We start from the raw sequence: 27,960 nt of genomic DNA, 5'->3' as shown, positions 1-27,960 counted from the left end.
TATCTATATCTACAGATGTTGAGATAAGACTGCTCTAATATATACATATGTATTTTATTTGTTATCACAGGTTCTCGCAGTCAACTTCGTACGCAGCTTATCAGCAATAATACCTGTACCGAACGAATCGTTGCTTCGTGTTTTCGATTATATGTTTTCTCAGTGTACGCAAAATACGCGTGCGTCGGGAGTGCCGTGTAAAGTTTCGGGCGATCATAATTATACGTGATTTCGCGAGTGTCGCGAGTGAGTGCTACGAAGGAGCGATGATGGTCAACCAAGAGAGGAGGAGGAGGCCCGGGGAGGCATCGGGCAACATCGGGACAACTGTGAGGTATGCAAAATTAAAAATTGAAACATTTTTTGCTAACTGCATTGTTTATGAGATGTACGACTGTTTTCAAACTTTTAAAACATCCTTTTAAATCATCACACACACATGTATGTATATTAATGTATTATGTATATTTAATATAATTAATATAATTTGAATATTTTGTTTTCAGATCAACGGTGCTGTGTACTACACCTCCGCTATTGCACGTATCGGTGAGTGAGAAATTGTTTTTTTTTTTTTTTCTAACATTTCTATAGCGGTAATGAGAGTGTATGAAAGCTGGCGAGGCGTCTCCTTTTGTGCGCGATTGGGACGGAGACGCGCCAGATAATATAATAACGAACAAGGTAGACACACGCGCAGATATAAAAATAAATGGCCGTGGAGAGAGCGCGGCAACACGACGCGCCACACGCAGAGACCGCGCGCGAGACGTGTTTATAGTAATGAGCCTTGTCGTTATTTGTCCAGCGAAGGGGATTTATCGAGATACCTCGTGAGATCTTGTTGCTCGATCTTCCTCCCTCGATGTCTGCTTATTTTCTCTGTTCTCTACTCGTTCTCCTCGTTCCCGCTAGGTTGTTAACCCTCCCGTGTCTGTATAGAAAAAAAATCGAAGGGTTTGATTTTATTGATGACAAAAAAGATGAGGTGAGGTTTATATGAAGTGTGCGACATCCCTGCGTCTTAATTTTAATGACGGATTCTTCGGCTGAATTGTAATCAATATTTTATTAATTAAAAATGTCGAATTTTTAATAATCTTTCACAGTTAATTGAGAAAATTTAAGCCGTTTTAAACGATACATGGTATGCTGAGTTATCAATATAAAACGGGCAATATTAATATGAAGACAAATGTAAAAATAAAGAGAGAAATTTTTCATTTTCTATTAACAGTTGATTATATTTTAATTATCCGTAATTATATATATTTGAAAATAAAATGTAATTTTATATCGCGTAATAACGTCAATCGCGCGCATAATTCGCGATTTAATATCTGCATGATGTTTTTGCAACAAATGAGAAAGCTTAAACTGGAAAATTAAATTATTTGTCACACAGCTCTCTTCGTACAAAATTGCAATAATATTTGTGAATCTGGTTGTTTACAATGCTTTCCGCTATTTATTGACTTTTCTCATTCGGTGGTAAAAATAAATTAATATAATTTTATAAAATGATTAACTTTTAACGATTATTTATTATGAGAAATAAAATATTGCGGACGATATTTTGCGGGTTTAAAAAATATTCGCCGATTTTGCGAGTATCGGCTATAAAATCGCAGACTTGGCAAATTTCAACGATCACACGACCGGGCCGCGAGCATCAAAGATCGAGATGCGCTCGCTTGATACGAGATTATCGTTGCAATGAATTTCGCACGCGATACACTTGTGTATCTTACCCCACCTTCGGGAAAGAAAAACAGCAAGAGCGATCTAAGAAATTATCGGCAGTTTAAAAGATGATTTTGCGTTCGACGCTCTCTTAGCCTCGATATATACCCTGCACTTTTAGGATCCTGTTATGGTTATCTCGCGAATCACTGTAATACGCTCGTAATGTGTGACATTCCGACGAGTTTTTTCGATAAATATGAAGTCATTAATTCACTATATAGTGCACGTTGGCATAAAAATTAATTCTTTTTTTTTTATAATTTCTTAACTATCTAAATATTACTATTTAATTAAATCTAGGGATGATATGGAAAAATTGATATAAATATTAACATATAACGAAATTAAATAATTATTATTTGAATAAGTCTTGAAAAATATCTTCTAAAATTTTATACATTTCTAAAATATAAAACTTTAAAATTTATATTTTTTAGATTTTATATTACTAAATAATATATTACTTGTAATATATTATTTGTAGCTAATGAATTAAAATATATTACAAATATGTGATACAAAATATATATATATCACATTTAAAATATAAATGAGAAATAATCTTTTCACACACACGACATATATAAACGAAAGATGATTATATGTTTAGCAAAAACTATCAAAAATGGATAATGTTATACAAAAATAAAAGTAAAAAGAATAGACTATACACATATAGCTATGTTCGTTTCATAACAAATTGTGTGCATTATATATCTTACTTTATCTGAAATAATTCAGATTGAGTTTTCATTTTTGCATAATACGATCTAAATAATTTGCAATAAAGTAATGAAAAATCACGCGATACCGTTCATTGCGCGCGTTAACGCTCCTTGACAATTCTTCGTCTAACAACTCGCTATCGTGGCTTACAACCGCAAAGTTTCAATAAGGAGGCGAACCGGCATAGGTCGCCGTGCATGCACGGGATATCGCGCCTTATTCGCGAATAAGGTGCACGTCAACGTGACTAAAGAGGCCTCGTTACCATAATCGTCCAGGCTCGAGGTGTATTCTTAAATCTGGCAAGCCAACACCTAAACACGGTCATCATCGCTCCGCGGTATAATAAGATCACATCCCACTGGACCCAAACGGGCCTCCCCTCGTGACCCTCGTGGCCCAGGATACACGTCAGGTCGATTCAGTCGAAATGACTTCTCGCGAGCATCATTTTTGCTAAAAACTACCGTGAAACGAGACATCATTAATGATTTTTTCTGCGAATGCGTCACAATTTTATTTGAAACTATTCAATATGTATTTATCGTTTTAATTATATATTAAAATTTTGTTTACTTTATTGTTTGAAAGAAGATAGATTTAATTCTCTTAACGCGATAATAATTAAACTTGCACATTCGAATGAATTCTTTAATATGTATTTTTTAATACTTTTTTCTTTCATCTTTATAAAAGTATATGCGCAAATTTTAATTAAATTTAAACAATTAGATATATATGAAAACTTATGACATTATATGGATATTTCTGGTACATCATAATCAATATCAATATTGCATAATTATACAAAAAATTAATGTATTTACACTTATTAAAATTATTATTAGTTTCTGAAATTACAACCTGAAAAATCGTCACGTTTGGAAATATTATCCGGTCAAATTGTAGAAATTTAAAGTTTACGTGCAAGTTTTATTGCATTCCTGAAATTCGACGGTGTATAGAGAGAAGATGTAGTTTCAACTGAATCGGTCCGATGTTATTTAAGAGCGACGAGATGAACGAGCGAGATGATTACCGGCGGTTTAAAGATGATCCGCCGATCGAGGGACGCCTACTCGGATACCTGCAGTTTGCTGCGCGCTCTTATTAAGATTATCCTTCCATCGGATCACTGTAATACGCTCGTAATGTGTGACAATTCCGAGATGATTTGCATCCCTGGATACGGAAGACATAAAGCCATCAAGCGGGTCGCAATCTCGCAGCCCCATCGTTCTATTAAGCGTCTTTGCAAAAACTGCAAGGCGCACGTGTGCTGCACGGATCAAATTACTTGCCAGGTACTCCTTTTTTTCCCTTCCCGCTCGCGCACGAGTTCCTTTTTTAATTTCATACATGCGTCCACACTCGCGGAGGGAAAAAATTGATTCGCGAACGGGCAGACGGAAGACCCGAGGGGCACACTATTGGCTTCGCGAAAACGATGGGGCTCGTATAATAATGATCAGACACAAAACGCCCGGAGTTACGTGCGTAATTGTAAATTACCTGTTCTCTCGGAATAAATAATTCGTTCCGCGCGTCAAAATAATGCTTTTCTCTCTCTTCTCTTTTTTCTGCAAAAATAATTTTCAACAGAAGAAAGAAAAAAAAATAATATATAACAATTTTGAATCTGCAGTGATGTATTTAATTCTCGATTATTTTTATATTACTGCAATATTTGAATCTTAAAAATTATAGAAATCTGACAAGTATCTCCTTATTTGTCTTAACAATTAACAATTTTTATCTATAATAAAAAGACAGTCTTATATTTAATGTAACGTCAAAATTCATAAAATTGAACCATCGGAATTGCATCTTGTTCCACAGAGAACAGAGATGCATTTTTGCAAATAAGATATTTTCTAATTGTATTTCTGAATTAAATTTAAAAAACGCGTATGTGTGAAGAGAATAAAAAGTATCTAATTTTTATTTTTTCAACGAAATTAAAAATGAGATTGAAAATGATGAATTTAATATAAAAATAGATACCAAAATTTTTGTTCATAATAAAAATCGATATACTTCTATTTGTCAATAATTAAGAACTGTGCTTTACTAGAATAAATATGAAATTTGATTTGCTTGACTCATTATTATGGTAAGCTTATAATTTCTGCATTTGTCATTCGTTTATATGCTAAATCAATTTGTATCGAGAGTTCTTGAAATTTTTAAAAGTTCCTTTCTTACGACTTTCTTTAATGTATTGCGTCTATTCTAAACAGCAGCAGAATATTTTTATCGATATTACATTTTTCGACATATTTGTAGATTTTTCTAATTATAGAAATCTGACAAGTATCTCCTTAACTATCTTAAGAATTAACAATTTTTATCTATAATAAAAGACAGTCTTATATTTAATATAACGTCGAAATTCATAAAATTGAACCATCGGAATTGCATCTTGTCCCGCAGAGAACAGATGCATTTTCGCAAATAAGATATTTCTAATTGTATCCCTTGCAAAAACCGTCAGCCAAGCAGGAAAGGTGGTGTCGTGGGATTTCTCACGAATTGTCGAGACATAACTGGTCATCGTATTGGCCGGAGGAGGCGTTCGAAGTTGCAGGTACGCGCAGACGCGTTAATGGCAGCAAGAGAGGAAGAAAGAAAGAGAGAGAGAGAGAAATCTCGATGTCATTTCTTGTTTGCGATGTGTTGTTGCCGGCATGAGATATATCGGGCCTAATGACAGGCCGCTTCGTGCCGCCATGCGGTATCCCCACGCCCCACGAGAGCGTCCCTTTTTTTACTTCCCATCCGCAAAATTTTCCCTTCCGTTGCGAGCCACCCGAGCTACGAACTCGTTACTTTACCTTTAAAGGAAGCAGTGTATATGTATAATTGTTTTAATTACAAAAATTATTCCAATATTAATCATTTATATTTCATGATAATCGCGCGCAAGTCGTAATTTATTCTGAAGAAATCTTTCCGCGTGATTAATTTATTTTTGCAATAATATAATTTTAGCACTATTGAGAAATTTGATGTAAATACAGAGAGCAGAAAAACAAAAAATTTTAATCTAGGAAAGAATAGTTTGTATAACAAGGTAATGCGCAGTGCTTATAGCGACAACGAACATAAATTAAGAGTAGTTTCTGTTCATGTCGACGCACCTCTGGCGTACTAAACAGTGCTCGTTTATATTCTCTGTCGCTGCTTCGAAGAGTCAACGCTAAATGGATGTTCTTGTAATGAACGAGGATCGATTGGATTGTGTTCAGGGGCGGATCGTGCCGTTTGACACCTTGAACAGAATGTATAATGTTATAAGCAGCCACAGAGAATGATATCCATGAATATACATACATAGAGATGAAAAATAAACTCAAAAACGCGAATGATAATATATTTAAATCAAAACGTTTGTACAAGAAAAGAGAATCTTTCAACGAGAAACAAGCAAACTAAATTATTTTAAATATTTACGTATAATGTTACATGATAAAATAGTATAACGTTGAAAATGTTGAAAGTCGAATATATATTAGAAGATGTACGCACATAGATTATATATACATATATATACGTCAATGAACATTTAATCAAGCACGCCGTAATAACGGCAGCCGCGTATCGGCAGGGAGGGAAAAAAATGCGCCCTTTAATGGAAGTGGAAGAGTGGTATGAATGTTAAACTGGCAAAGTATCACGTCGGTGGAGGTAAGTGGCAAGGGGGGAGACAAGGCGAAGAGAACGAGCGAGGGGCGCGTCTCGGGCCCTCGGGGCCCGTCATAAACAATAGCGGAGGAGTAATTGATTCTCTAATAACTTAACGCGCGCCAGCACGAGTCTGCCACTAACAGCCTTAGGTAGGCATAATGTATTATGGCCGGCAACGGCTCGGCTGCCACGCCAGGAGAAGGCTCTCCGACGAGGAGCATCGCGGGGTCTGTTGCGGGTGTGGGGCCCTGGAGATTTAATGCCGCGCGCCGATAATAAAGCAGCCAGCCCTCGGAAAATGCCGTCGTACTCGCGCGCGAGGAAACCTCCGCTCGCTCGAGAGATACGCGATCGCTCGATCCCGCTTCCTTCCTCGATCGACGACGCGATGCATCTCGATCGCGCTAATCTCTCATTTTTTCGCAAAGTCGATTTTCTGAATTAAATTAAAAAACGCGTATGCGCGAAGAGAACAAAAACAAAATACCTAATTTTTATTTTCAATGAAATTAAAAATGAGATTAGAAATGATAAATTTAATATATAAAGAAAAGATAGCAAAATTTTTTTTATTCTTAATAAAAATCGACATTTTTCTCGTGTGTTTTACTAGAATTAATATGAAATTTGATTTGGGTCATTATCATAGCAAGAGCTTATAATTTCTACATTTATTTATATGCTAAATCAATTTGTCTCGAGAGTTCTTGAAGTTTTTAAAAGTTCTTGTGACTTTCTTTGATTTATTGTCTATTCTAATCAGCAGCAGAATATTTTTTTCGATATTACATTTTTCAGCATATTTGTAGATTTTTCTAAATCTGTTATTTTTGTTTTTATCTTTTTCACTGTGAGTTACACTATCATGTTTCTATGGGTTAGATTTTGGGAATCAATTTTTTCATTTATTTTTAGAAAGAGTATTTGCTCCAAAAAAAAAGTTTGAAACAATGTTATCAAAACTGTGATACATCTGATACAAAACAATATCTGATACAAAACAGTCTGTAGTAAATATTTTTGAGTATAAATTTTGATTTTTAACTTTCAGAGTTAGGCGCTTTAGAATCCAAGAATAAAATGTTTTAACATTTTTCCTCTATACGTAAAATCACTACAAATTGATGATATTATTAATTAAATTAATCTATATATATTAATAAAAAATATACGTGAAAATAAAAAGGTATATGTTAAAATAGACGTCATTTTATGTCAGTTTATCAATGCAATTTTTAATTCTTCGTCTCTCTGTCGCGTTGCAACATTCCTATATCGCCCATAGATTTTGCGTCGCTTGATTCCCCTCTAATCTGACATCTCTAGGCGAGTGCAATTCTCAAACCGCATTGCGACATGGTTGCACGCCCGTTGCAGCTCCGGACACGAAAACCGCGGCTGCGATGGGTGGTCGATTGCGCATGAATGTTTCATGGCTCCTAACTATCCACGAAAGATGATCGATGGCCGGTTAGCACTCCACTCTCGCCGACCCTCGCGAGCGCATCCGCTACGAGCCGAGCCCAACACAGGAGAGCGCGTGCGGGTGTGCCTGCAACCAACAGGCGTAGTTCATAAATACGCGGCCATTTGGCAGTAAATCTTGGTAGCCACCGGAGAGATCAGTGGTCTCTCTCTCTTTCTCTCGTCCTCGTCGGTTCTCCGCGTTCCTCGTTGTTAATTACCGTGTTTTAACACCTAGACCCCACACTACCTTTTCGCCCCGAGCTCTTCGTCTCTTTCTCTCCCTCTGCTCCCGGTTATTCTCCCGCGATTTCCCTCGCCAAGGCTGTCTATAGGTACGAACCTCATTCAGTGTATGGACTTATACGGCCTCGTCGTACGCCTGGAGTTTCCAACATGGAATTTTATATGGAATTTCGCATTGCGTTTAATTTGATGTTGGATAAAGTGCGGAGTGCACAACTAGTTTACTCTATTTAAATATATTATAAACGACTGATTGCAATTCAATGAAAATATTAGTACTTTTGACAGAATATATATACATATTAATATGTATATTCAAAAATTCATTAATATACAATTAAAAATATATTAATGATCTGCATCGAATTTATTCAGAAAAATGCAGAAAAAATTTTCCTTATAACCGCGAATTATTTTCTTATATTAATATCTCTTATACTGTCTATTATATGATATATCGCGCCTGAAAGATTGTATGAATATGAGAGATAGAAACGGGTCAGAATGGAAAGTAGGAGGGAAACAGAGATTCACTTAATTATTCGCAGGATAGTAATTAAACTTAGTCGTAACTCGTGTCTGACGTTTTCGGTAATCGATATTCCCTCGTTAAAAGTATCCAACCTTTGCTACTCGATATTAATGATCTTTGTTCTTGTTTCGCTATATGCAATATATCCATTTGATTATGCACTGACTATCTGCCTGGTTTAATGTCTTTTTTTTTACTTTTTTTTACTACATTATATTATCTCATCTATTTGCAGAATCTCAATATCTTGTTATTTTCTCTTATTGTTAAAATATAATAAAATAAAGAGAGAGGAAAATAAACTTTTATAAATATAATTTTACCGTGTATGTTTAACACATTTCAATTATTTATAATATGTTCAAGTAACATAGCAATGTCATGTCGCAAATTTAATTGATTCGCATATTTATTAGCGGCTCTTTGTAATTAAATATTTTATTTACGTATATTAATTATACAATTGATCTCTGTAGCGATTAATTGATCGCAAAAAGCGATCATGTTCAATGATAGTTCGAGTTTCGATATTTTTTGAGGGAGGGCGCGATCTCATTAGACCATTGTTAATTTTAAACATTTGACACGTATATTATTACTATAAGTTTATATATTATTACTATAAGTTTATATATACCGCGAATTCCTGTAAAATCTTCCAATTTTACGATTGGATCGAAATATTCACAAATTTTGTTAGTTGTAAAACAAGCCGCCGGCTGATTGTTTACATACAGTTGCCTTACAGCCGATAGGCATTGTATTTTATTTTGCAACGAGAGTGCGGAAAATAAAATAAAACAACGCGCAAAGTTTTTGCAGATCTGAACTTGTGTAGAAATATATTCAGGATTAATCTGCCTAACCATTTTTTTCTAAAATATATCAATACATGGGAGAAAAAGTTACAACAGTAACAAAAAGGATAACTTTACTTTTGTCTACATTTATTCTTTAATGTTATATCGCATTTAAGAATATGTGATTGTCTCTATACTTCTCTAAAAATTATACTTATTGATATGTATTTTTTCTTATTCATCTTTTTAATAAATATAAGTGTTTAAGAGCATATTTTTTTCTGCTCCTAACATGAATCGTGAAATACGAATATTTTTGATAAACTATTTGCAAGCCATGTATTTTTTATATTATATAATATATATTAGATTATATTATATATACAATATTGAAAGTATATATAAAGATACAAAAAAATGTAAAAGATGATTATATTCTGTTCTTCTTTTATGACTATTTTAGTAATATATCTTGAATATCAATTAAATAATAAATTGAATATCTCTTCATTTTTATACTTTTAATACACAAAAAAGTTTGCAGTCACAATATTTTATGGAAAGAATTCAATATTTTTTCACAATTAGAACTAAAATAATTAACACAATTAGAGAAATAGTGTAAATAATTAAATAAATCTTACGATACGAAAACTGGAGAATTGGAGAGACTATACTATATGTAGCAGACATTGTAATAGACATTGCGGTAGATATCCATCAATTTCACGTGTATCTCGATAATGGAAACTCTGCCGGACTACGTCGCGGATTTTTGCAGATACTCACGAAATTTATGACGCGGAATATTTCAGTTCGCGCAACACAATCCTCGGCAGGGTTTCGAAATATATTAGGACTTGTACGCAGGGGTTGAAAGGGGATGCATGTTGGCGGGTGTATACATGCCGCCGTTCGCCATATTGCCGCCACGCTCGACAGATAATAACCGAGTGTCTCGTATCTCTCTAATTACAAACGAAGGGCGTAGTGCTGTAGGGAGACCTCCCTTTTTGGCGAACCCGCCTCGCGCCGGATAAGAGATAAGCATCGATGAAGGTGCGAGATGCTAGAAGTCCGCCGGCCACTTTAGTCGAACTCGTGCATCCAATTTGCATTTGTAGTCTAAAGTATTCGTTTAACTTATATACTCTAGCCTCCCAAAAAATCGGGACAATCGTCGGGAAATATATTAGGAATTTTTTAAGCAAAACAGAAATTATAAACTCTCTTTATACAACAATATCAGGAGTAAGAAAAACAAAAATAGATGAGATCTTTTCTTGCAATACGATGGATGATATATAATTAAATTATTAAACATACAAATATAATTTATTTTCTATGATATTTATAAATATAAAAATTATTATATATATATAAATCTATAAAAATAGAGTAAGTAATAAACATATATTTACGATTTAATTTATGAAAGGTATCAATTGACATTGATGAAGCTGGCATTAAATCAGATGAAAATAAAACCTTAACAATGATGATAAATCATTTTGTAACAAGCATGGTACTGTACTACTACACATTAAGCGATATACGAGAAAATAAGAGTTACCCCATCTCCGTCGAAGATTTAATAAGTCGCGCACCAAAGCGGATCTCACGCGATCGATCGATCGTGTCGCGCACAACGTCGTCAACACCGTATATTTCGAGAAGCCCCCGTGAATTTCCGGTCGTATCTCGGCATAATATCTTTCTCTCTCTTTCTTTCTCTTCGTCTTCGCCTCCGCGAAGTTCGCGAGGGAATACGAAGGAGAGAGAAACAGAAAAGAAACACGCGCTACACACCCTATAAATACGAGCGAGTAATTGATTCGGTAATAACTAACTCAAGCAACTCCTTCCTCCTCCATCGTCGACCTTTCTCAACCTCCTCCACCTTCGCGCATAAATATGTATGCAGGCAATAATATAAGCAGGCGCGCGTTGTTGGTGTTTCAGAAGAGACGCCTTTCAGGACCCCGAGGTGTACTATACGTCACATTCTTTTTCTCACGCCGGCGCTGTACATTTCTCACGTATTTACTTAATCTATTATCCATCTTTTCTTTGTACTCTCTTAAACTGAAATAGTCACTTTAAAATTTAAAGCAACGACACAAGATTTCACCGAAGATCAATGAATGTTTCATTAATTTTCAGTGAAAACACACTCATACTTTGTTCCTCCGTCTTATATTTCATGTCTACCTTGTCTAGCTCATCGTCATTAATTTTTTTCTTAATCGAAGAGCACAAGAAAAAAAATCAGTCCACAATTTTTATGTGAAATCTATTCTAGAGTTACTTCATTCTCAACTTCTAGCTAATCTCCAATCTATAATACAGTATCTGAATTAATTACGAAATCATTCAAATCTGTCAATTTATTCTGCGAATTGAATATCTGAAAATCTCGCGATAAATGAGGATTTTAGGACGCTAAATAGCAATTAAGTCGGGATGAGGGTTAAACGCGCGCGACCCAGATCTATCGCGAACCTGTCGCGTATCTACGAACACCGCGACCATCGTAGGAGAGGACGTGCGACGTTATTAATGCGTGCACGGAAGTTTTCCGTAACCGATACCTGGCTCTGGTTCTCCGGTTACCGGAGCAGAGCGCACTTGGTACCACGAACGTACGGTACCGTGAACGTCGTCCGGTCGTCCCGCTGCTCGAACATGCAATTTCGCGGACCGATCCTTCTCTTCTTCGTCGTGTCTGTCCCCGATATCCACCAGTCTGAGATCGATGATTTCTGCGTCCCGCGAATCTCTCTCTCTCTCTCTCTCTCTTTTTCACAAACTCGTCCTTTGATGCGAATCACGATTAAGTATACATTGTACGGAATTTTTAATCTGTCCGATCGAACAGCAGCTAATAAAATTGTTCGAGCGCTTCTTTAGAAGCGAATTGAAATTTTATACGACTTTTATTATTGAAATATTTAAGAAGAAAGAGAAAAGGTGGACAAGTTAATATCTTTCCTTGAAGATTAATTGTTAATTCGTTAATGCATATAATTACAAAGAGGGCAAGATAATGAAATATCAATATATATATTAACATTAAATATAATCTCATATGCGTTCTTGAATAGAAATTTTGTTCATCTAAATTTGTATGTTGATTTATTTATACTACTGATATGACGAAAGCTTTTAATAATTCGACGCTGTAGCTAGCAACAAAAATAATGAATAAGTGTTGGAAAGAGCCATATTGCCTAATTGTTAATTTACACGCGTAATGAGAAAAACACATCGCGAACAATTCTATTGCACTGGATTAATGGTTCTCAACGGGATGACCGGCAATAACAGCGCAACCGGCGGGCCGACAGGAGCAAAAGAAGGGCCTCCACCACACCTCCTTCTCGCGCCCCCGAGTAAGTAGGTAGCCGGCTATTTATGACTATTGCGTCCTGCCCACCTCGTTTCATTACCGATGCATTGCTGGATGCCAGCGGCGGCGTGCTGGTCCCCCAAAGTCACGCGACCATAAGTGCACCGACTCGTAAATGCGCGCCGCGACGCCACCCGGGAAATTGGATTTTAGATTACGATTTTGCCCTCCGCGGGGGAAGATTTTGCAAGTCTCTCTCGTAAATTCCTCGTATGCCTCGATTATTCTATTTCATCACAGAAATATATAAAGAGAGATATAGGTATACCAAGAGACTTAATGAGTGTACAAGATATTAATAGCGCGATCGACACTTAAAAATAAATTAACGCATCGCAAAAAAGGAACGAAGTTATCTCTTATAAGTACCCATTAAATTGCAGAATATATCTGAACCGTGTATGTTATATCGTGAATGTCTATTAAATTTGGAAGCGCATTTACCAAGGCATTTACATTTATATATATGGGAGGGATTTAATAATGGAACTGAATGGTCTCATTCATAAAAAGAAAAAAAAGTTAATCTCACAACAAATTTTATATGTATATTTATAACTTAACATATGATTAGCATTATAAAAATAATTTTTCCTCAAAATGAATCTTTATATACAGTTGCTTAATGTATTACGTCTATAGTCTCTCGTTCAAACATTTTGTATAATTAAAAAGCTCAAAGTTATTTTATTCTGATTGCTAGATGCAAGACATCGAAATATATAGGATGTATAAGATACATCAAGAATGATGTACTCTTTCGTGTTCAGATCGTAAAAGAAGGTGTCTAACGGGGAAGTTGGACAGCGTATAATAGGAAATTCGCGGCACGTGATCGACGCGAGAAGCACGTGTCGGCGGCCCATCATGGGCGATTTGGGTTTTAGATACCACTGATACTCGGTGAATGGAAGGAAGGGTACTAGCGAAGGAGGAAGCCACGTGGTACAGGCACCGACACGCGCTCAATCCGCTCGTCGTTTTAATGACCCCCTCATTATTGTGTCTCGACAAATTAGTCTTGTTATTCTCACACCGAGTGCATGATTCTCTCGCACGACTATCCTTTCAATCTCGTCCATCGCGTTCTCGCGCGTCAACATTAATATTACCTCGAATCGAGAAACAGTAATAATTTACAAGAATAACTTTAGACTTAGACTTATATTCCCAGAAACATCAAACAGTTAGTTTGAAAAGTGTTTCACATACTTAATCTTTCATTAAACAATTTATTTAAATCTTGCATCCTCGATTATTATAGAATAATTCTATATTGTTTTGCTATTGTTATTCATATTTTATCAATTCAAATTCTTATCTCGATTTGACCTAACTTAAAGGAAGAGGATAAGGGAGAGCGGAGTTATATTATAATATATAGTTGCTAGAACAAGATGGCTAATCGAGGAGGATTATGGGTGGCGAGAAGATTACCTTTCTTGCACGAGATATTTTCTCGGTACCGTGATCTCGTTACGCACGCGACACCCTCGCGTCTATTTATCATCCTTTTACAACCTCCAGCGCGGTATGATCTATGAGAATACAGTGCACGCGGATTGTCTGGACATGCACGTGGATCAACACGTGGCTAGAGGCGACGGGCCGATAATAGGTTTGGAGAAAGCCTGTCGATCATAATCGTCGATGCACGACAGACTGATAAACAGAGACTGCTTGCTAATCTTTTTTTTTTTAAGATTTCCTATCTGCAATAAGGAAAATAGAGAGAGAGGGAGACAGGAGAGAGGGAAAATAAATTGTTTTTATTTATTTAAAAATAATAAAAACGATGCGATCGTGTATAATGAAAATATTCAAATAATTTTGAATTAAATTTAGAAATGTATCATCCCATCACTCGAATATTTTAATGCAATTTTTACGCGCGAAAGATAGAATCTTTTGCACTTAATTATTATTATGGCATATTAATTTTAAGAGCCAAAGAGTAATTAAAGTCGCGACGTGCGAAATTCCACGCCATAGTTTCATTATAATAAAAGTCGAAACTCTCCGGGCCCGGAAAGAAAGACATCGGGAGTCCACCTTACTCTTTTCGCGGCGCGAGGAGCTTAATAAGAACGGAGACGGTAATTCGCGAAAAGTGCATCGCGTCGCATCCGCGCGGGAGAAAGAGCGAGTGATGTTCATCCCACGCGGACATAATTGAGTCCTCCTCCGTCTCGCGCGGACCAGCCACCCGCTTCTTCCCCGTCGTCGACGAGCGTGTGCGGTATGCGCGACGGAGAAAAAGGAGATTTGTCTCTCTGTGCGCGAGCACTCCGGTGGATTCGCGGATGAGAGTCCGCACACCGAGAGGACGAGCCGGTTAGGCAGAAGGGGGTGGTGGCAGAAAGAGGGACAGAGGCGGGTAAAGGGGCTCTCACGTTACCGAGGCTGCGGCCGGGTGTCGGGTTACCTCCGACCTCATCTTCCTCCGGTGCCTCCGCGAGTTTGCCATCATCGACAACGTCCGTCCGTTCGTCCGTGTGTCCTCGCGTCTACCGTCCGACGCTCTCGACACCGATTTTTGACATCCCCCGCTTTCTTTTTTGCCCAAAGTGCGGATCTGTGTGAGAACTTAATGAAACTTAAGCTTCAGGAGCTAGCCTAACTCTGTCCTCCCTCTGCTGGACATTATATCGGAATAATCTCATTCGGAGATAAAATTATTAGCTGCAAAATCATTATCTTCTCAACTCGCGTAGAGAGATGAATGTTATTCGAAATAAAAACAGGCTGAGCGTAGAATTTCCGACAATTTTAGGATTTGTTTCGACCGTAGCGTGTGTGTTACAAAAAAAATTATTAACGAAAATGTGTAGAAATTAAAAATATATACGCGTGAAAAAAATGCATCTGGTTTCATGTAATCCGTATCCATTATGCATATCTTATCAGTCAAAATAACGATTACGTTATTATGTTATAGTCGATTTACAACAACAGTAATAACGATTATCGCATAATTAATTGTCTATATGACGCAAGCGCGTGCGCGTTTATTATACGAATGAAAATCATCGCTACACGCATTTAGGTTACCCCTGTGGTTGTTTACGGAAGGAAGATGTATGTATATTTAGGGGGACGATACGCGTATTGTCGGAAAGGGTGGTTGTTTCCCGTTATGGACACCCCTCGATGTCGGTATCGATTATACACCCTCCGACGTATTACCGAAGCGCGCGCGGTGAAGCGCTGAAGAGAGGGACCGTTTTAATTATCTACTGAAGTAATTATATATAAAAGGGCTGCGTGTGTATATGTGTGTGTGTACGCGCGAATCGATAAGTCAAGGGCAGAAACATCGCGAAGCCGAAAGTTTCCGAGAATGGAGATACTTGTTAGGCTGCCGCAGATCACTCGCTTAACAGACGAGTTGTGAGGAATCGATGATGCGAGAGAGATATGCTGTATTAATATGCGGTAATTAGATGCGAATGTGCAGGTATTTAATTTAGACATCTAATACAAATGTCTAATTAAATCAAATCTATGTAGCTAAAATTTTTATTTTAGGACGTTTGACATTTCGTTTTGAATTTCGCTATCTCTCTCGAATCTTCTTCTTTAGCTTATATAATCTTCTCTCTTTCTTATACTTGTATATATTAGATTTAGATATATACAATGCTCATCAGAGATGAGTCTTAAAGCCGTAATCAGACTAAAGATTGAGATTAAGATTAGATTGAAATATAACCAATCAGAATAAAGAAAACAAATCTCAAGTTTGTAAACTTTGCTTGATGAAATTTTAATCTAATCCCAATCTCAATCTCTAGTCTGATTACGGCTTAACGATGATTATAAACTTGAACTCATGTTCGGTTATCATTTAAGTTGAAAATTACGAGAGTTGAGAATAAAGGCAAATTCATAATTTAATAAGGTTTACGTTAGATATGAAGTTTTATATCTAAAATAAATTTTACAAATTATAAATTTACTTTACTCTTCATTCATTATTCCCTGTAAATATTTCAAAAAATAAAAAAAAGGTAAAGATTTCCGAGAAAGTCTCTTTATGCTCTTTCGTATGCAAAAATTCATTTATACGTGAAAAATGAGACAAACACTTTTCAAACGTGCGTCCGATCTGTCATCGCGCAAATTTCAAAAGTCACGCACCTTTCGGGAAAGGGATATAATCCCACTGACAGAGCGGAGAGACGCGGATCGTAGGAAGGATACAGCGGGGGAGAAGTGGAAAAAGTTAGTGAGACAGAAGGAAAGAGAGAGAGGGAGAGAAGCACGGGGTAATTTAACACCGGAAGCGTCTTGAGAGAGAGCGTGACGCCACCCTGAAGGTGCAGGATACGCGGCATGGATAGGTAGATAGAAGGTGGGGCGAAGAAGGTGGAGACGACGGTGATGGTGCAGCCAGCCGGTGGGAGTCGGTCGGTACTCGTCGAGGCCGCCATGCAAGGCGAGCTTCCTTCGTATTTCTCTTCTATATCTCTCCTCTCCCCTTTTCCCCTTTATCGTTCCGCACAAGCTTTCCCTCTCCACCCTGTCTTTCGCTTGATATCTCTTTTTTTCCTCTTTTAATTAGAACAAGGTGATTTCTCTTACTCTATATTCAGTATATTTCTTTGCCTAGACTTGGATTATTTTTCTCGACGCATTCGCGATATATCTCGGGTTTTAGAAACTTTTTTTTTTTTATTTGAAAAAAGGAATCTATTATATTTGATAAGAAAGACGTGTGAGGAAAGGAGACACTTTTGACACTTCAATGTTAAGATATTTCCTCGGTTTCATGATTCTCTTATGCCCGATGCATTTATTTATTCCGATAGTTTAATAAGTATCTTAATCTGAATCCTTTTAGCATAAGAGCCTTAATTAGGCTGGAATAAGTAAGCTTTGAATAATCGCGCATCAAACAAATCTAACAAAACCTTAGTATTTTTATTTTAAAATGCAGAACGTTAATTATTCGATTCAATTATAGCTCTTGCCGCAATCAGCATTATTATTTGCACTAGTTTGACAGATCAACAAAAAATCTACATAAGTCCTGCCTCCCTTTTTTTTTCCAATTAGCCCCGTCGCCAACATCCGTCCTTCATTTTAGATCACCGTATCGACGTCGAGACACTTTTCTCTATTCCCCCCCGCTGTCCTCGTCCTTTTGCACCGGTGTGTGGCCGGTCTTATAACGTACACGCTCGCACGTACATAAGTACGCACCTACCTACGTCCAGGGGGATTGAATTACCACCGCGAGCCCCTATGTGTGGCAACTCTCTTACTTAACCTACCGTCTGTCGGGGAACTGTATCGGCACATTTTTCCTCCACAGGATGTCCCGCAAACGGGCCGACCTTCTTTTAAACCGGGTACGCAGCTTGTCGCGCGCGCGAATGCGCGATCGTTTTATAAAAAGCTAGATCTACAGACAATACAATCAATCAGACTAACGTTATAAAATCAAACGTGCGTAACTTTGCGATTTTACAGGTACTTACATGTTTTTATCTTGAATTTTATCTTGAATTTTTATCTTGAAATTTTATTAATGTATATAATGTATATTTAGAATTTTTTTTAGCAAATAAATAATTTAAAAAATTAATAATTGCGATATAAAGGTCTGTTACTTTTCAATTAATTTCGGGACGATCGCACGTGTGTATTCTTCGATCCGTGAAATTACCGCGTTTGACAACAAAAAATCGCTCCATTATCGAGTTTCGCGATGCATTCACGCGAGAGGACTTCTGGCACATCGCGTGCAGGCGACACACGAGTGCGATGGGTTAAGGTTCCCGAACGAGAAGCAAGGTATTTTTTTTTTTCTTTTTTTTTTTTATACCCATGGGGGGCCACGCAGAAGGGGCTATAGGGGGAGGCCCGCCCACATTGCAGCGCGAGGGGGCTCCCCTTTCCTTTCCTCGATCGCCGAAATCTCCGATCTGTCAGACTCGATAAGAGACCACCGACCGGATATTTATTATTTGTAATTTACATGACGAGGTACGCCTCGTTAAGTCGCTAAGTCGCAGGGACTAGAGCGTGCAGCGAATTTCATGCGTGTACGCGCAGGGACGACAGGATCGCTCGATACAAAATTTACGTAATTTTCGTTTTGATTAACGTCGATTTGCCATATATTTTATGATTCTTATTTGTAAGAGAAGTTTCTATCAAATGTATTGGATAATTGGAAAAATATATGATACACTTTTTTATATTATATAGGTTTAAGAAATAAAATTTTCTTATTAAATATATTTTCCACTTATTAAAAATAAAATTCGGATAAAAATAGATCGTCTAAAATAAATAAAGTTTAAGTTATGTCATGATACATAAGCGTGCTTTTAATTTACAAGACATGCTATAATAAAAAAAAACAGAGATCTCGCGAAAGAGATCTCATTATATACTTTTCCTCGAATATCCAAGATATATTTAAAAAATAATTATAATAATTACTTTTTAAAATTAATAAAAGGTGTACAAAATTTATATTCAGTACATACATATCGAAATACACATATGACACATAAAATGACAAATAGATTTGAAAGTCTATCGTGCGCGAATTATAAATCGTTTAAAGTAGACTTTATCACGCAAATATATTTAATATAACACAGTTATCTATAAAGTCAACAGAATCTCAATTTACAGTAAAGAGAAAGAAATTGCCTTTCTAGTGTTGTCAGAAACGGGGGGACAAGATTGCTTATCCATTGATGCTAATAGATTTTCCCAAGGGTGTGAAAAAATCTGGGGGGGCCTGCATCCGAGCAGGCGCTGGCGCAGAGAAAGGATAAAAAATTCAAATGAGACAGAGGAGAGAGAAACAAAACGAGATGGAACGAGAGACAGAGACGCGCTGTCTGGCCACTCTATAATTTGTCGGGCTGAGTTACCGCCCTTGTCTTTGCTTAGCGCTGGGCGTTTGTTCGTTCGTTCGGTTCTCTCTCCGGTGATGCTATCGGTGCATACCTTGCTAGACAGGTGGCCACCCCGTGACACCCACACACACACACATACACACACATACATATATGCATACACACTTGACGCGATGCACCAAGCGATGCATCAGTGTGCATCGCCAGAATTCGGCGCTCTTTATTCCGTATGCGCGATGAACGACGAGTGATGCGTAAAGGAAGATAAAACTGACTCGTTCCATTCGTTCTACTGTCATGTATGTATTATGTAATGCGCGAATTAAACGTCGCGCAATGCCGATTGCAGACATTGCCTGACTGGTTAAGAATAACTTTGTTCGCTAGCATCATTAATGTGTCATAATTTGTAATATTTTAATGGCTCTTCAGTCATACCTAAAATACAATTTTTTTTCTTCTCGAATAAAACATTAGGCACTTATAGCATTTCGCTTCTCGTATATCATGTTAATCCACGCGATTGTGAAAAGAGAATATTATATTAATATTTATATTATATTAAGAAGAGACATATGTCATGTATGTAACGTCAGTGATTTTAAGACGAATTCACTCTATCCTCTCAAGAGACGACAAAGTGGCCCTTATTTTCTCTGAGGAATCTTTTATTAAGTTACGGAGAAATTGCTCGCGAGAGAGGTTCCATTTCAAGTTAGCGCGATGCCTGTCGCGTCTGCGTTCGATCGCCAGGCGATAGAGTTAAGATCGAGGGATCCAGCACGGTAGTTCGCACCCGTGGAAACCGTCTGTGTGGTCTGCATGGGTTCCTACCATCCGTTTCGAGCCCCCCTTCACCTCTCCTCTCTCCTCTCACCCTCTCTTCCGAGTGCTTCGCCAACGATGACGTTAGTAATACGATATCTGCCCCATCCGCGGCCCGCAGACGGCTTCCATACGGATGTTCCAAAGGGAATAGGACCGAGGAGGTGGCGTACCATTATCCGTTTATGGAACCGCGTTGACGCCCAGTGCCGATAACGGTAATCAGTTTTGCCGTACGCGCGACGAATCGGCGACGATTCGATGCATTCGCGACTGTACAGCAGCGGTATACGGTTCTACGTTGACAAAGAGATAGAGAGAGAGCTGACGTTAACCCAGGTTGACCCTAAACTTACAAAGTAACACTAAGGAAATAAGACTATTTTAAAATCATATTGCGATGCAACTTATAAAACAAGTTGTTTTTGCTACTACTGTAAAATATATTAAAGTAAATTTTTTTTACCGGGGAAATTTTACCGCTTGTGCGAAAATAACGAGATAACAAAAGAACTCTTTTAGGTATTTTGTTCAAAAATTAATTTATGAAATATTATATTGTCATTTATATACGAGAGGAGAATTGAGCCATAAGATGTCTTCAACGAGCTGTATTCTCGAAAGCTATTAGAGATGTCGAAAGCAATTTTTTTTTATTTTAAATTTCATCGGACCTTTATTTTTCATAGACAAGTGCGGGTATCGTTGCCAGATCATTCAGGAAGGCAGGAGAGAGCAACCTTTTCATTTATTTTTGAATGAAACCTTATGTTTTTTCTTGCATAAATCGATTCTTTTCATCATTCCGCGTGTAAAAATGAGATCACAGAAAAGTGAATATTTTACTAGTTGTTTCAAATTTATATATCAGGATAAGATATGAGATAACTCGAGATAAGATATGAGATATAACTATTAAAGTATTCACACTTTTCGATAATCTGATCTTGGTACTTTCATACGTAGGAGAGAATCAATTTATGTAAGAAAAAGCAGACACGCGGTTCCGTTTTAAAAAATGAGAAACATTTCCCTGACCCCCTTCTCTCCCCGTTTCTTCAAGGGTCCGGCGGCTGTACCCTATTTGTCCCGCGATGGATCTCAACGAGCTTAACACTGAAGAAGAATGTTGTCGCTATATCCCTAATAATTTTCGAGAAAAACAGCTTGTAATGCTTTACATGGACCATCCTGTATGTCTTCGATAATTTATTATCAATATACAAGAAAGTACGCACTTCTCGCTCGTCACTGATTTTCACGACGATAAACGGCAGAAACGATTGTTTCGAGAAAACATTATAGATATTCGAGCCAGTAAGGCTGGCTGGCTGAATTTCCAAGAATGCTTGCGATTCTTGGTAACGTTGAGCAGAAGCCAGGTAAAAGAGAAAGAGAGAGGAGAAGGTGGAAGAAGACTTGGAGAGATGGAGGAAGGGGGCAGACGGCAGACAAATGAGTCGGGCCGCGAGACCCTGCGACTCGTTTAATCAAAGTTTGGGATGCGTGCCGCTCGGTTCCGAACTAACTACGTCCGATCATGCTACGAAGCCAGGCCAGCCTTACTATACTCTGCCTCGTGCCAGACACTCGTAGACATTACCGTGCAAGTCTACCTGCGACTCCACCTTTGGATTTCCTTGGCGGAACCTCGATCCTGTCTTCCCTCCGCGACTTTGTTGACTTTCGCGTTTTAATCGCAATATAGGGCAGCTAATTGAAAGACTATAAAAAACCTTGTTGAGCTCTGTTTATATGAAAAGACTTTTGATGCGCGATAGATTTACTTACAATTTTCTTTTTGATTCTAGTAAATAAAATATTTTGGTTATTCTAAATTAAAAAAAAATAATTAAATCTCTTAGCTATATTTAGAACGAATCCCGGATTAAATTAAATTTTACAACGTTATCTCGTATGTGATAACGATGAAAGATATCAATTTCCGACCAGCAAGGGGAGGCGCCACCGGAATTCCCCGACGAGTGGAAAAAGGGCACGTAGAGCACGACGTGTATACGCGACGATAAACGTCCCGAAGTCGGATGACGGGCGAACACGTGAGAGGACCGCGCGTGTTTCGTATGGGGCGAGATATAAAGTAAGTGGATATGGTCCCGGTCCCGGTGCGTGCAGGCACCTCGTAGATAAGCAATTACGATGGAATCTGCAGATAAGACGACAAATTCGAATTCCGAGATTCGGGGCCCCGATACGATCGACACGGGGCGTTCTCTTCGTCGCCTCTCTTTTCCTTCACCGTCAGATTCCACCGGAGGACTCCCTCGGTCGTGTCTTGTAAATCGCGCAATTTGCTAAATACAATAAATCGCAAACGACTGATATTGTTGATGTTATCTCTTTGAGTTGAAGAAAATTTTTGTCATATGTTAGATCGTCAGGAAATTATAAATCGCGAGATGTACAGGAAAAAGGTGCATGAATCTTAAAGACCAAAGAATCAAATATTCGAACAAATGCAATAACTCTCTTAAATAGAATCAGTGTATTGTCAGTGACATTTTCACTGATTCAGCAAGAGAGCAGGGCGCAAATTTTACATTGCAATAGTGTTTTCTATATTTTTATTATTACATAACACAAAGGAGCAGAGCGAAAATTCTCTCTACATTGAGTATAATATTTTTCTATATTTTTATAAATCTTTTTTTTTTTCTTTTATATAATTATATTTATTTTATCTTATCAATTTTTCTCAAGAGAATAGAACTTTATTTATGGACTTTCAAGTTTCCGATTAATTCGGAATGGCTTGTAAATACCGAAAAGAGACACGAAAGCCCTGCGATTGGGAGCAGAAAATCGATACAAATCGCCAAATTTGATTTTCCGATCGCGGCGTCGAAATACACGTGACGGCCGTTTGTTTTCGGCTAATATAAACCGTGTTGTTGCTGTGCGAGGCGATTTTCGTAAACTACGCCGGCGCGACGATGCGACCGCGACGTGTCGTTCGGATGTCAATCACGCACACGCATATTCGCGGCATATCGCGCTGATGCGTGCTAGTTGATTTCGCGTGCACGCTCTCTGCCATCCGAAACTGATAATGGGCGTTGCTCCATAGGTAATGCGATACGTTTGTACGTTGTGCGCATATATATGCACGTATATGTGCACGTGTGTGTTTGATAGCCGCGCATATTTAGTCATAAGATCAAACTCAAACGACTTTGCCATTATTTTCAACTCTAAACGCGAATGCAGTAGCATCGCGCGTTTGTCGCGGATTCGAAAAGGCGAATATATAGATACAATATATTGCATATACATAATACGCATTATGTATATAACAAGGATAATGATTGAGAGGTGACGATATATAATTATACGCCGAATTTTATTCGGCGCTCGGGGAAATTACGATTTTACGTGAAATATTATGTAAAAAAAGCACAATATATAAACTCGTGATTATATATGTTTTATTCGAGATTATTCCTTTTTTTCGGTTTATTATTTTATATCACATATTTTATTTTATTATACGCAGTTTTATATAGAGTATGTTATAATATTTAAAAATATACAACCTTGCATAATTTGTCGACAGTATTACAGTTACAGATTGACGGTATCGAATGTGTGTGTGTTCGGTAAAATAATAATTTTACATAAAATATACAAAAAAAAAGAATTACAATATTATCTTTATAATTATATTTTATTTAATAATTCAAAATTATTCCCTTTATTATTTTAGGAATATTTTATTAAATTTATTGTAGTTTTATATATGTATATATTTGGAGTGTTATAAATTATGAATGCACATTTTTTTCATAAATGTGCAATTGTCCTCGCGCACGTACATTGTTAACGCGTACGAGATTGGACGCAATTTCAATTGAGATGAAGAGTTCAAGGGTTAATCACCGTGTTTCTCCGCGATGAATCCTCGAGGATGTAAAAATCGGAAGTCGTGAATCGCAAGATTTATCGCGCTCCCGAGTATGGCTCCGATACTCACGCCCACGAGTAGTAGATACGTAGTATCTTTATTGATCACGATGCATCCTCTACCTATGTTTAATATCGAGATTTATGAGTTATGCAAACAATAAGAAAGTCTATCGTCGAAGTTTGAGGATGCCAGAAATGGGTCCGCTATCTTTCCTTCTTCCATGATACGTAAACTGATTTAATGTCAATCTTGTTTTTATCACTTTTAGACCTATTGCAGCGTAAGACAATTCAATTTATTTTTCATTAAGGTACCAGTGGATATTACTGCCAAATTCATAATTTTTTAACACACATACCTATATATTTTTTAAATTTTATATTCATAGTTTAATTAATCACAAGTAGCCAAGTCGCATATTTAACGATATTTTTAGTTGAAATGCATTTTCTACAAAATAGCAATTAAATTACAAGAGTCAATGATAGAACGCATAATTAATTTGAATAAGAGATTCGCGATATTATACAAAAATTAAATATTAATCATATTTGATATATATTTGAAATATTACAAGTTTTACGAATAAATAAATTATGATACGATTGGTCGACCGCATAGGAAAGGCAGGTGCGCCTGTCCAAAAAGGAGAGTTAGCCTCTTCGCATTGGTCCATCCGTGGTTTCCATGGACGCGAATAATCGATCTGTTCGCCGCTGACGTTTGTCTCTTCCACAGAGCATGCTCCAATGAGAGAGAAACTCGGCTTTCCTCGGTTGAGACATTGCGTAATCGTGTTACGTAATATATGCACTACCTCTAAGATGCGTAAAACAAAGTAATACTCTGGCAATTGAAAAATCTTGAATTCTCTAATAAGCTATCCTGATGAGATTGGTTCTAGAGTCAGCGAAATTATATAACTGAGAATTTCTTCATCGTTGAATATAAAAACAAATTATGCGCATTACGGATTGGAGAACATTTTTGAATTCTTTACAACCAATTACTGTAATATTTATATTGTGCAATTCAGAATACATGCTGACAATTAATATTATTTATAATATTTATTATAATCTCTTCATGTAATAATACAAATAACAAAATATTCATTTACTGTCATATATTATTTATGTTAATTAGTAATTACGTTATTGATATACTCGTCATTTAATTGCACGAGTGCACGTGGTGCTCCTGTGTATACCGGATTACATTATTATTCTTCAACCCTATTTATGTAACGCTCCGGCATGATATGTTTGAAATTTATTCGTAATTTAATTTTGCCTCGTATATAAACCCAGCTGTATGCGGACGATCGGATGCGCCGACCGATTTTGTTTCGGGCTTGCTGTCAGATCGCTCACAGGTAGCCCGACTCCGTATTACGTTACCCGCTCTGCACTCGCTCGATTGCGCCCGTTCGCTCGCGTTGTCGGCTGGACACGTCACCTGACTTTAACTTTGTTTCGAATTAATCGAACTCGAGGCGTCTCTCTTTGCGGAGACATGTACTCGTCTTGCGCGCGCGCGCGCGCGGCCGGTTCATTAAGTAAAATTGATTAGGTACCGCGCGAGTTATTGTTGAAATATGCGAATAAATTCTCTGATTCGATTTGATTATTTTTCTTCAGCAGCGAATAAAGAGTACAATTTCTTTATTCAGCGATATATCTTTTGCATTAACATCGTTACAATTTGTTGAATCTTGATGAATTATTAATATCGATTATAGATTATAAATGAATTAGTGATTGAATAGAAATTGCGTTGCTTATTTTAATTTTACTAATTAATTTTGAAATTGCAATATATGTTTGTTTTTTAAAAAACTATGTGTGGTGAAAATACGCGGTGAGCGAACACGGTCGTTTTTCAAATTCCCGTTTTGATATACATAACTTTGTTCCCGTGCAACTTCATGCTTTCGTCCTAACGCTTTGGCGAACTGTGCTTCGCCAATTCTACTCATTAACTATGTTGCACCGCCTGCAACAAAGTGCGCGCTTAAATTACTCGCCGTGAGTATCAGCCGTCAACGGCGAGAACTTGGCTCGTTAATGCGGTCGGAAACGACGTAGACCAAGTTCCAAGTTCTGCAACACCCTTACACGGATTAAGTAACGCTTTCGTGGATCTACGCTTCTGGCTTTGGATGGGCGGTATTGTGCAACGTGATTGCGGTGTTCTACTCTTCATAAATGACAGCGTACACGCGATAATGCGCATGCAATATGATATATATACATATATATATATATATATATATATTATTCTCTGTTATTAATTAGAGTACAGATAGACGAATATAAAAATGCGCGTAAATAATTGCAGAAAATATACGCAAATGAAATTTGCACGTCTCTTTGAAAATTATGGTTGTGTTTTACGAATTTTTACGAATGCAAATACTTCATATACATAAATGTATCATATTTTATATTAGAGATACAAATAATAGAAATTTACATCTCGAAATTTCGATCGTGATCTGTTTTGCAATGTGAAACGCAGTGGAGAAGTATTTTTTGGTTATAAAAAGTGAAAAAAATTTTCTGAGAAAAGAATCATAAATTATACATTATATCGAAAACGGACATGAACAAAAATAAGATCTACGCATTACGAAAGTTGCTCCCTATTTTTAAGAGATCAAGGAGATCGCTTTCCACTCTCAAGAACGTTACATCGGTAATTAATTTTACGTCTCGTTTGATGAAATTTATCTGATTTAAGTTAAATGTCAAAAATGCAAAGAATCTTTCGAATAACTTTTTTATCCCCCTCTCGTAGATTCATGCTCGCGACAATAACGAGACAAAGTTACGAGATCCGTTTCGCTCGATTTTCGATCAATGGAGAACGGTGAGGAGCGAATTCTGTTGGATAGAAGTTCGTGTACCGCGCGATTCCCCTCATCCAAACAGAGTCAGAACCAATCAATTGTCGAATCTCAATGCCAGGTGAACATAAAAACTCATTAATGCGAGGAGCAATTTTTTTCCTTAAGCGATAAAAGAAAAAGATTGCGTTGTTACGATAAGGGTAGAATTTTAAAATTTATAAATTAAAATTTATAATAAAAAAATTACATAATTTTGCAATAAATTTTGCATTTATAATAGTATTTGGATATGTAGAGTGAATTTTGGAGTTCGCTGCAACAGACCGCCTCCGACGATAGCGCGAAAGATGGCGATGGATTCGCAAGGGAGGAACATTCTGACGAGGCTTTGAAGTTCGCGTTTCCCAAGAAGGTCAAGGCTCGTGGAAGAAGAAAAGCGACCGCCAGCAAGCGTAGAGTCACGTTCGCTGATCATTAAACTCGTTCGCGCGGCGAGCATTGCATTACATTACAATAAAAATTGCAGCAAATGCAGATATTATATTACACCCATTCGTCCGATGTCCGATCAGATTTTCCCGCGTAATAAGATTTTTCGATCAAAGGTGCGAGAGCGAATAATGCAGTTTCATCGTCAGAAAATTCTGTAACTCTGATATATTTGTTAAACGATATCATCGTGGTCCTCTGATCATTAAAGATATATACGAAATTATTATTATTATTATTGTTATTTATTTCATAAGAATTATATGTATTTTTTACTTATACTTGAATGTTATATTTTATTACTTTGTCGACATATATTGTTTGATATCCGCGAGATCGATCGATCGTCGATTGTCGGATGCAATATCACTTTTTGAAC

General features: G+C 37.1%; 1 protein-coding gene across 1 annotated transcript in view; it reads left to right on the top strand.

Annotated features, from left to right (window-relative positions):
- The window catches only part of LOC145936275 (uncharacterized), a 35,361-nt gene extending 7,489 nt beyond the window's left edge, over positions 1-27,872 (top strand). The window contains exons 4-7 of the mRNA XM_083038324.1: positions 71-334; positions 507-549; positions 27,041-27,210; positions 27,388-27,872. Of these exons, the coding sequence (XP_082894450.1) occupies positions 267-334; positions 507-549; positions 27,041-27,210; positions 27,388-27,484 (378 nt within the window). The 5' untranslated portion in view covers positions 71-266 and the 3' untranslated portion in view covers positions 27,485-27,872. The remainder of the gene's footprint in view (positions 1-70; positions 335-506; positions 550-27,040; positions 27,211-27,387) is intronic.
- The last annotated feature ends 88 nt before the right edge of the window (positions 27,873-27,960 follow it).

Source organism: Prenolepis imparis, unplaced genomic scaffold (genome assembly GCF_030444845.1).
Source record: "Prenolepis imparis isolate NDT839.2.m4 unplaced genomic scaffold, iyPreImpa1.0 SCAF_5, whole genome shotgun sequence".
NCBI classification, from domain to species: domain Eukaryota; kingdom Metazoa; phylum Arthropoda; class Insecta; order Hymenoptera; family Formicidae; genus Prenolepis; species Prenolepis imparis.
This window is presented reverse-complemented; position numbering and strand designations above follow the sequence as displayed.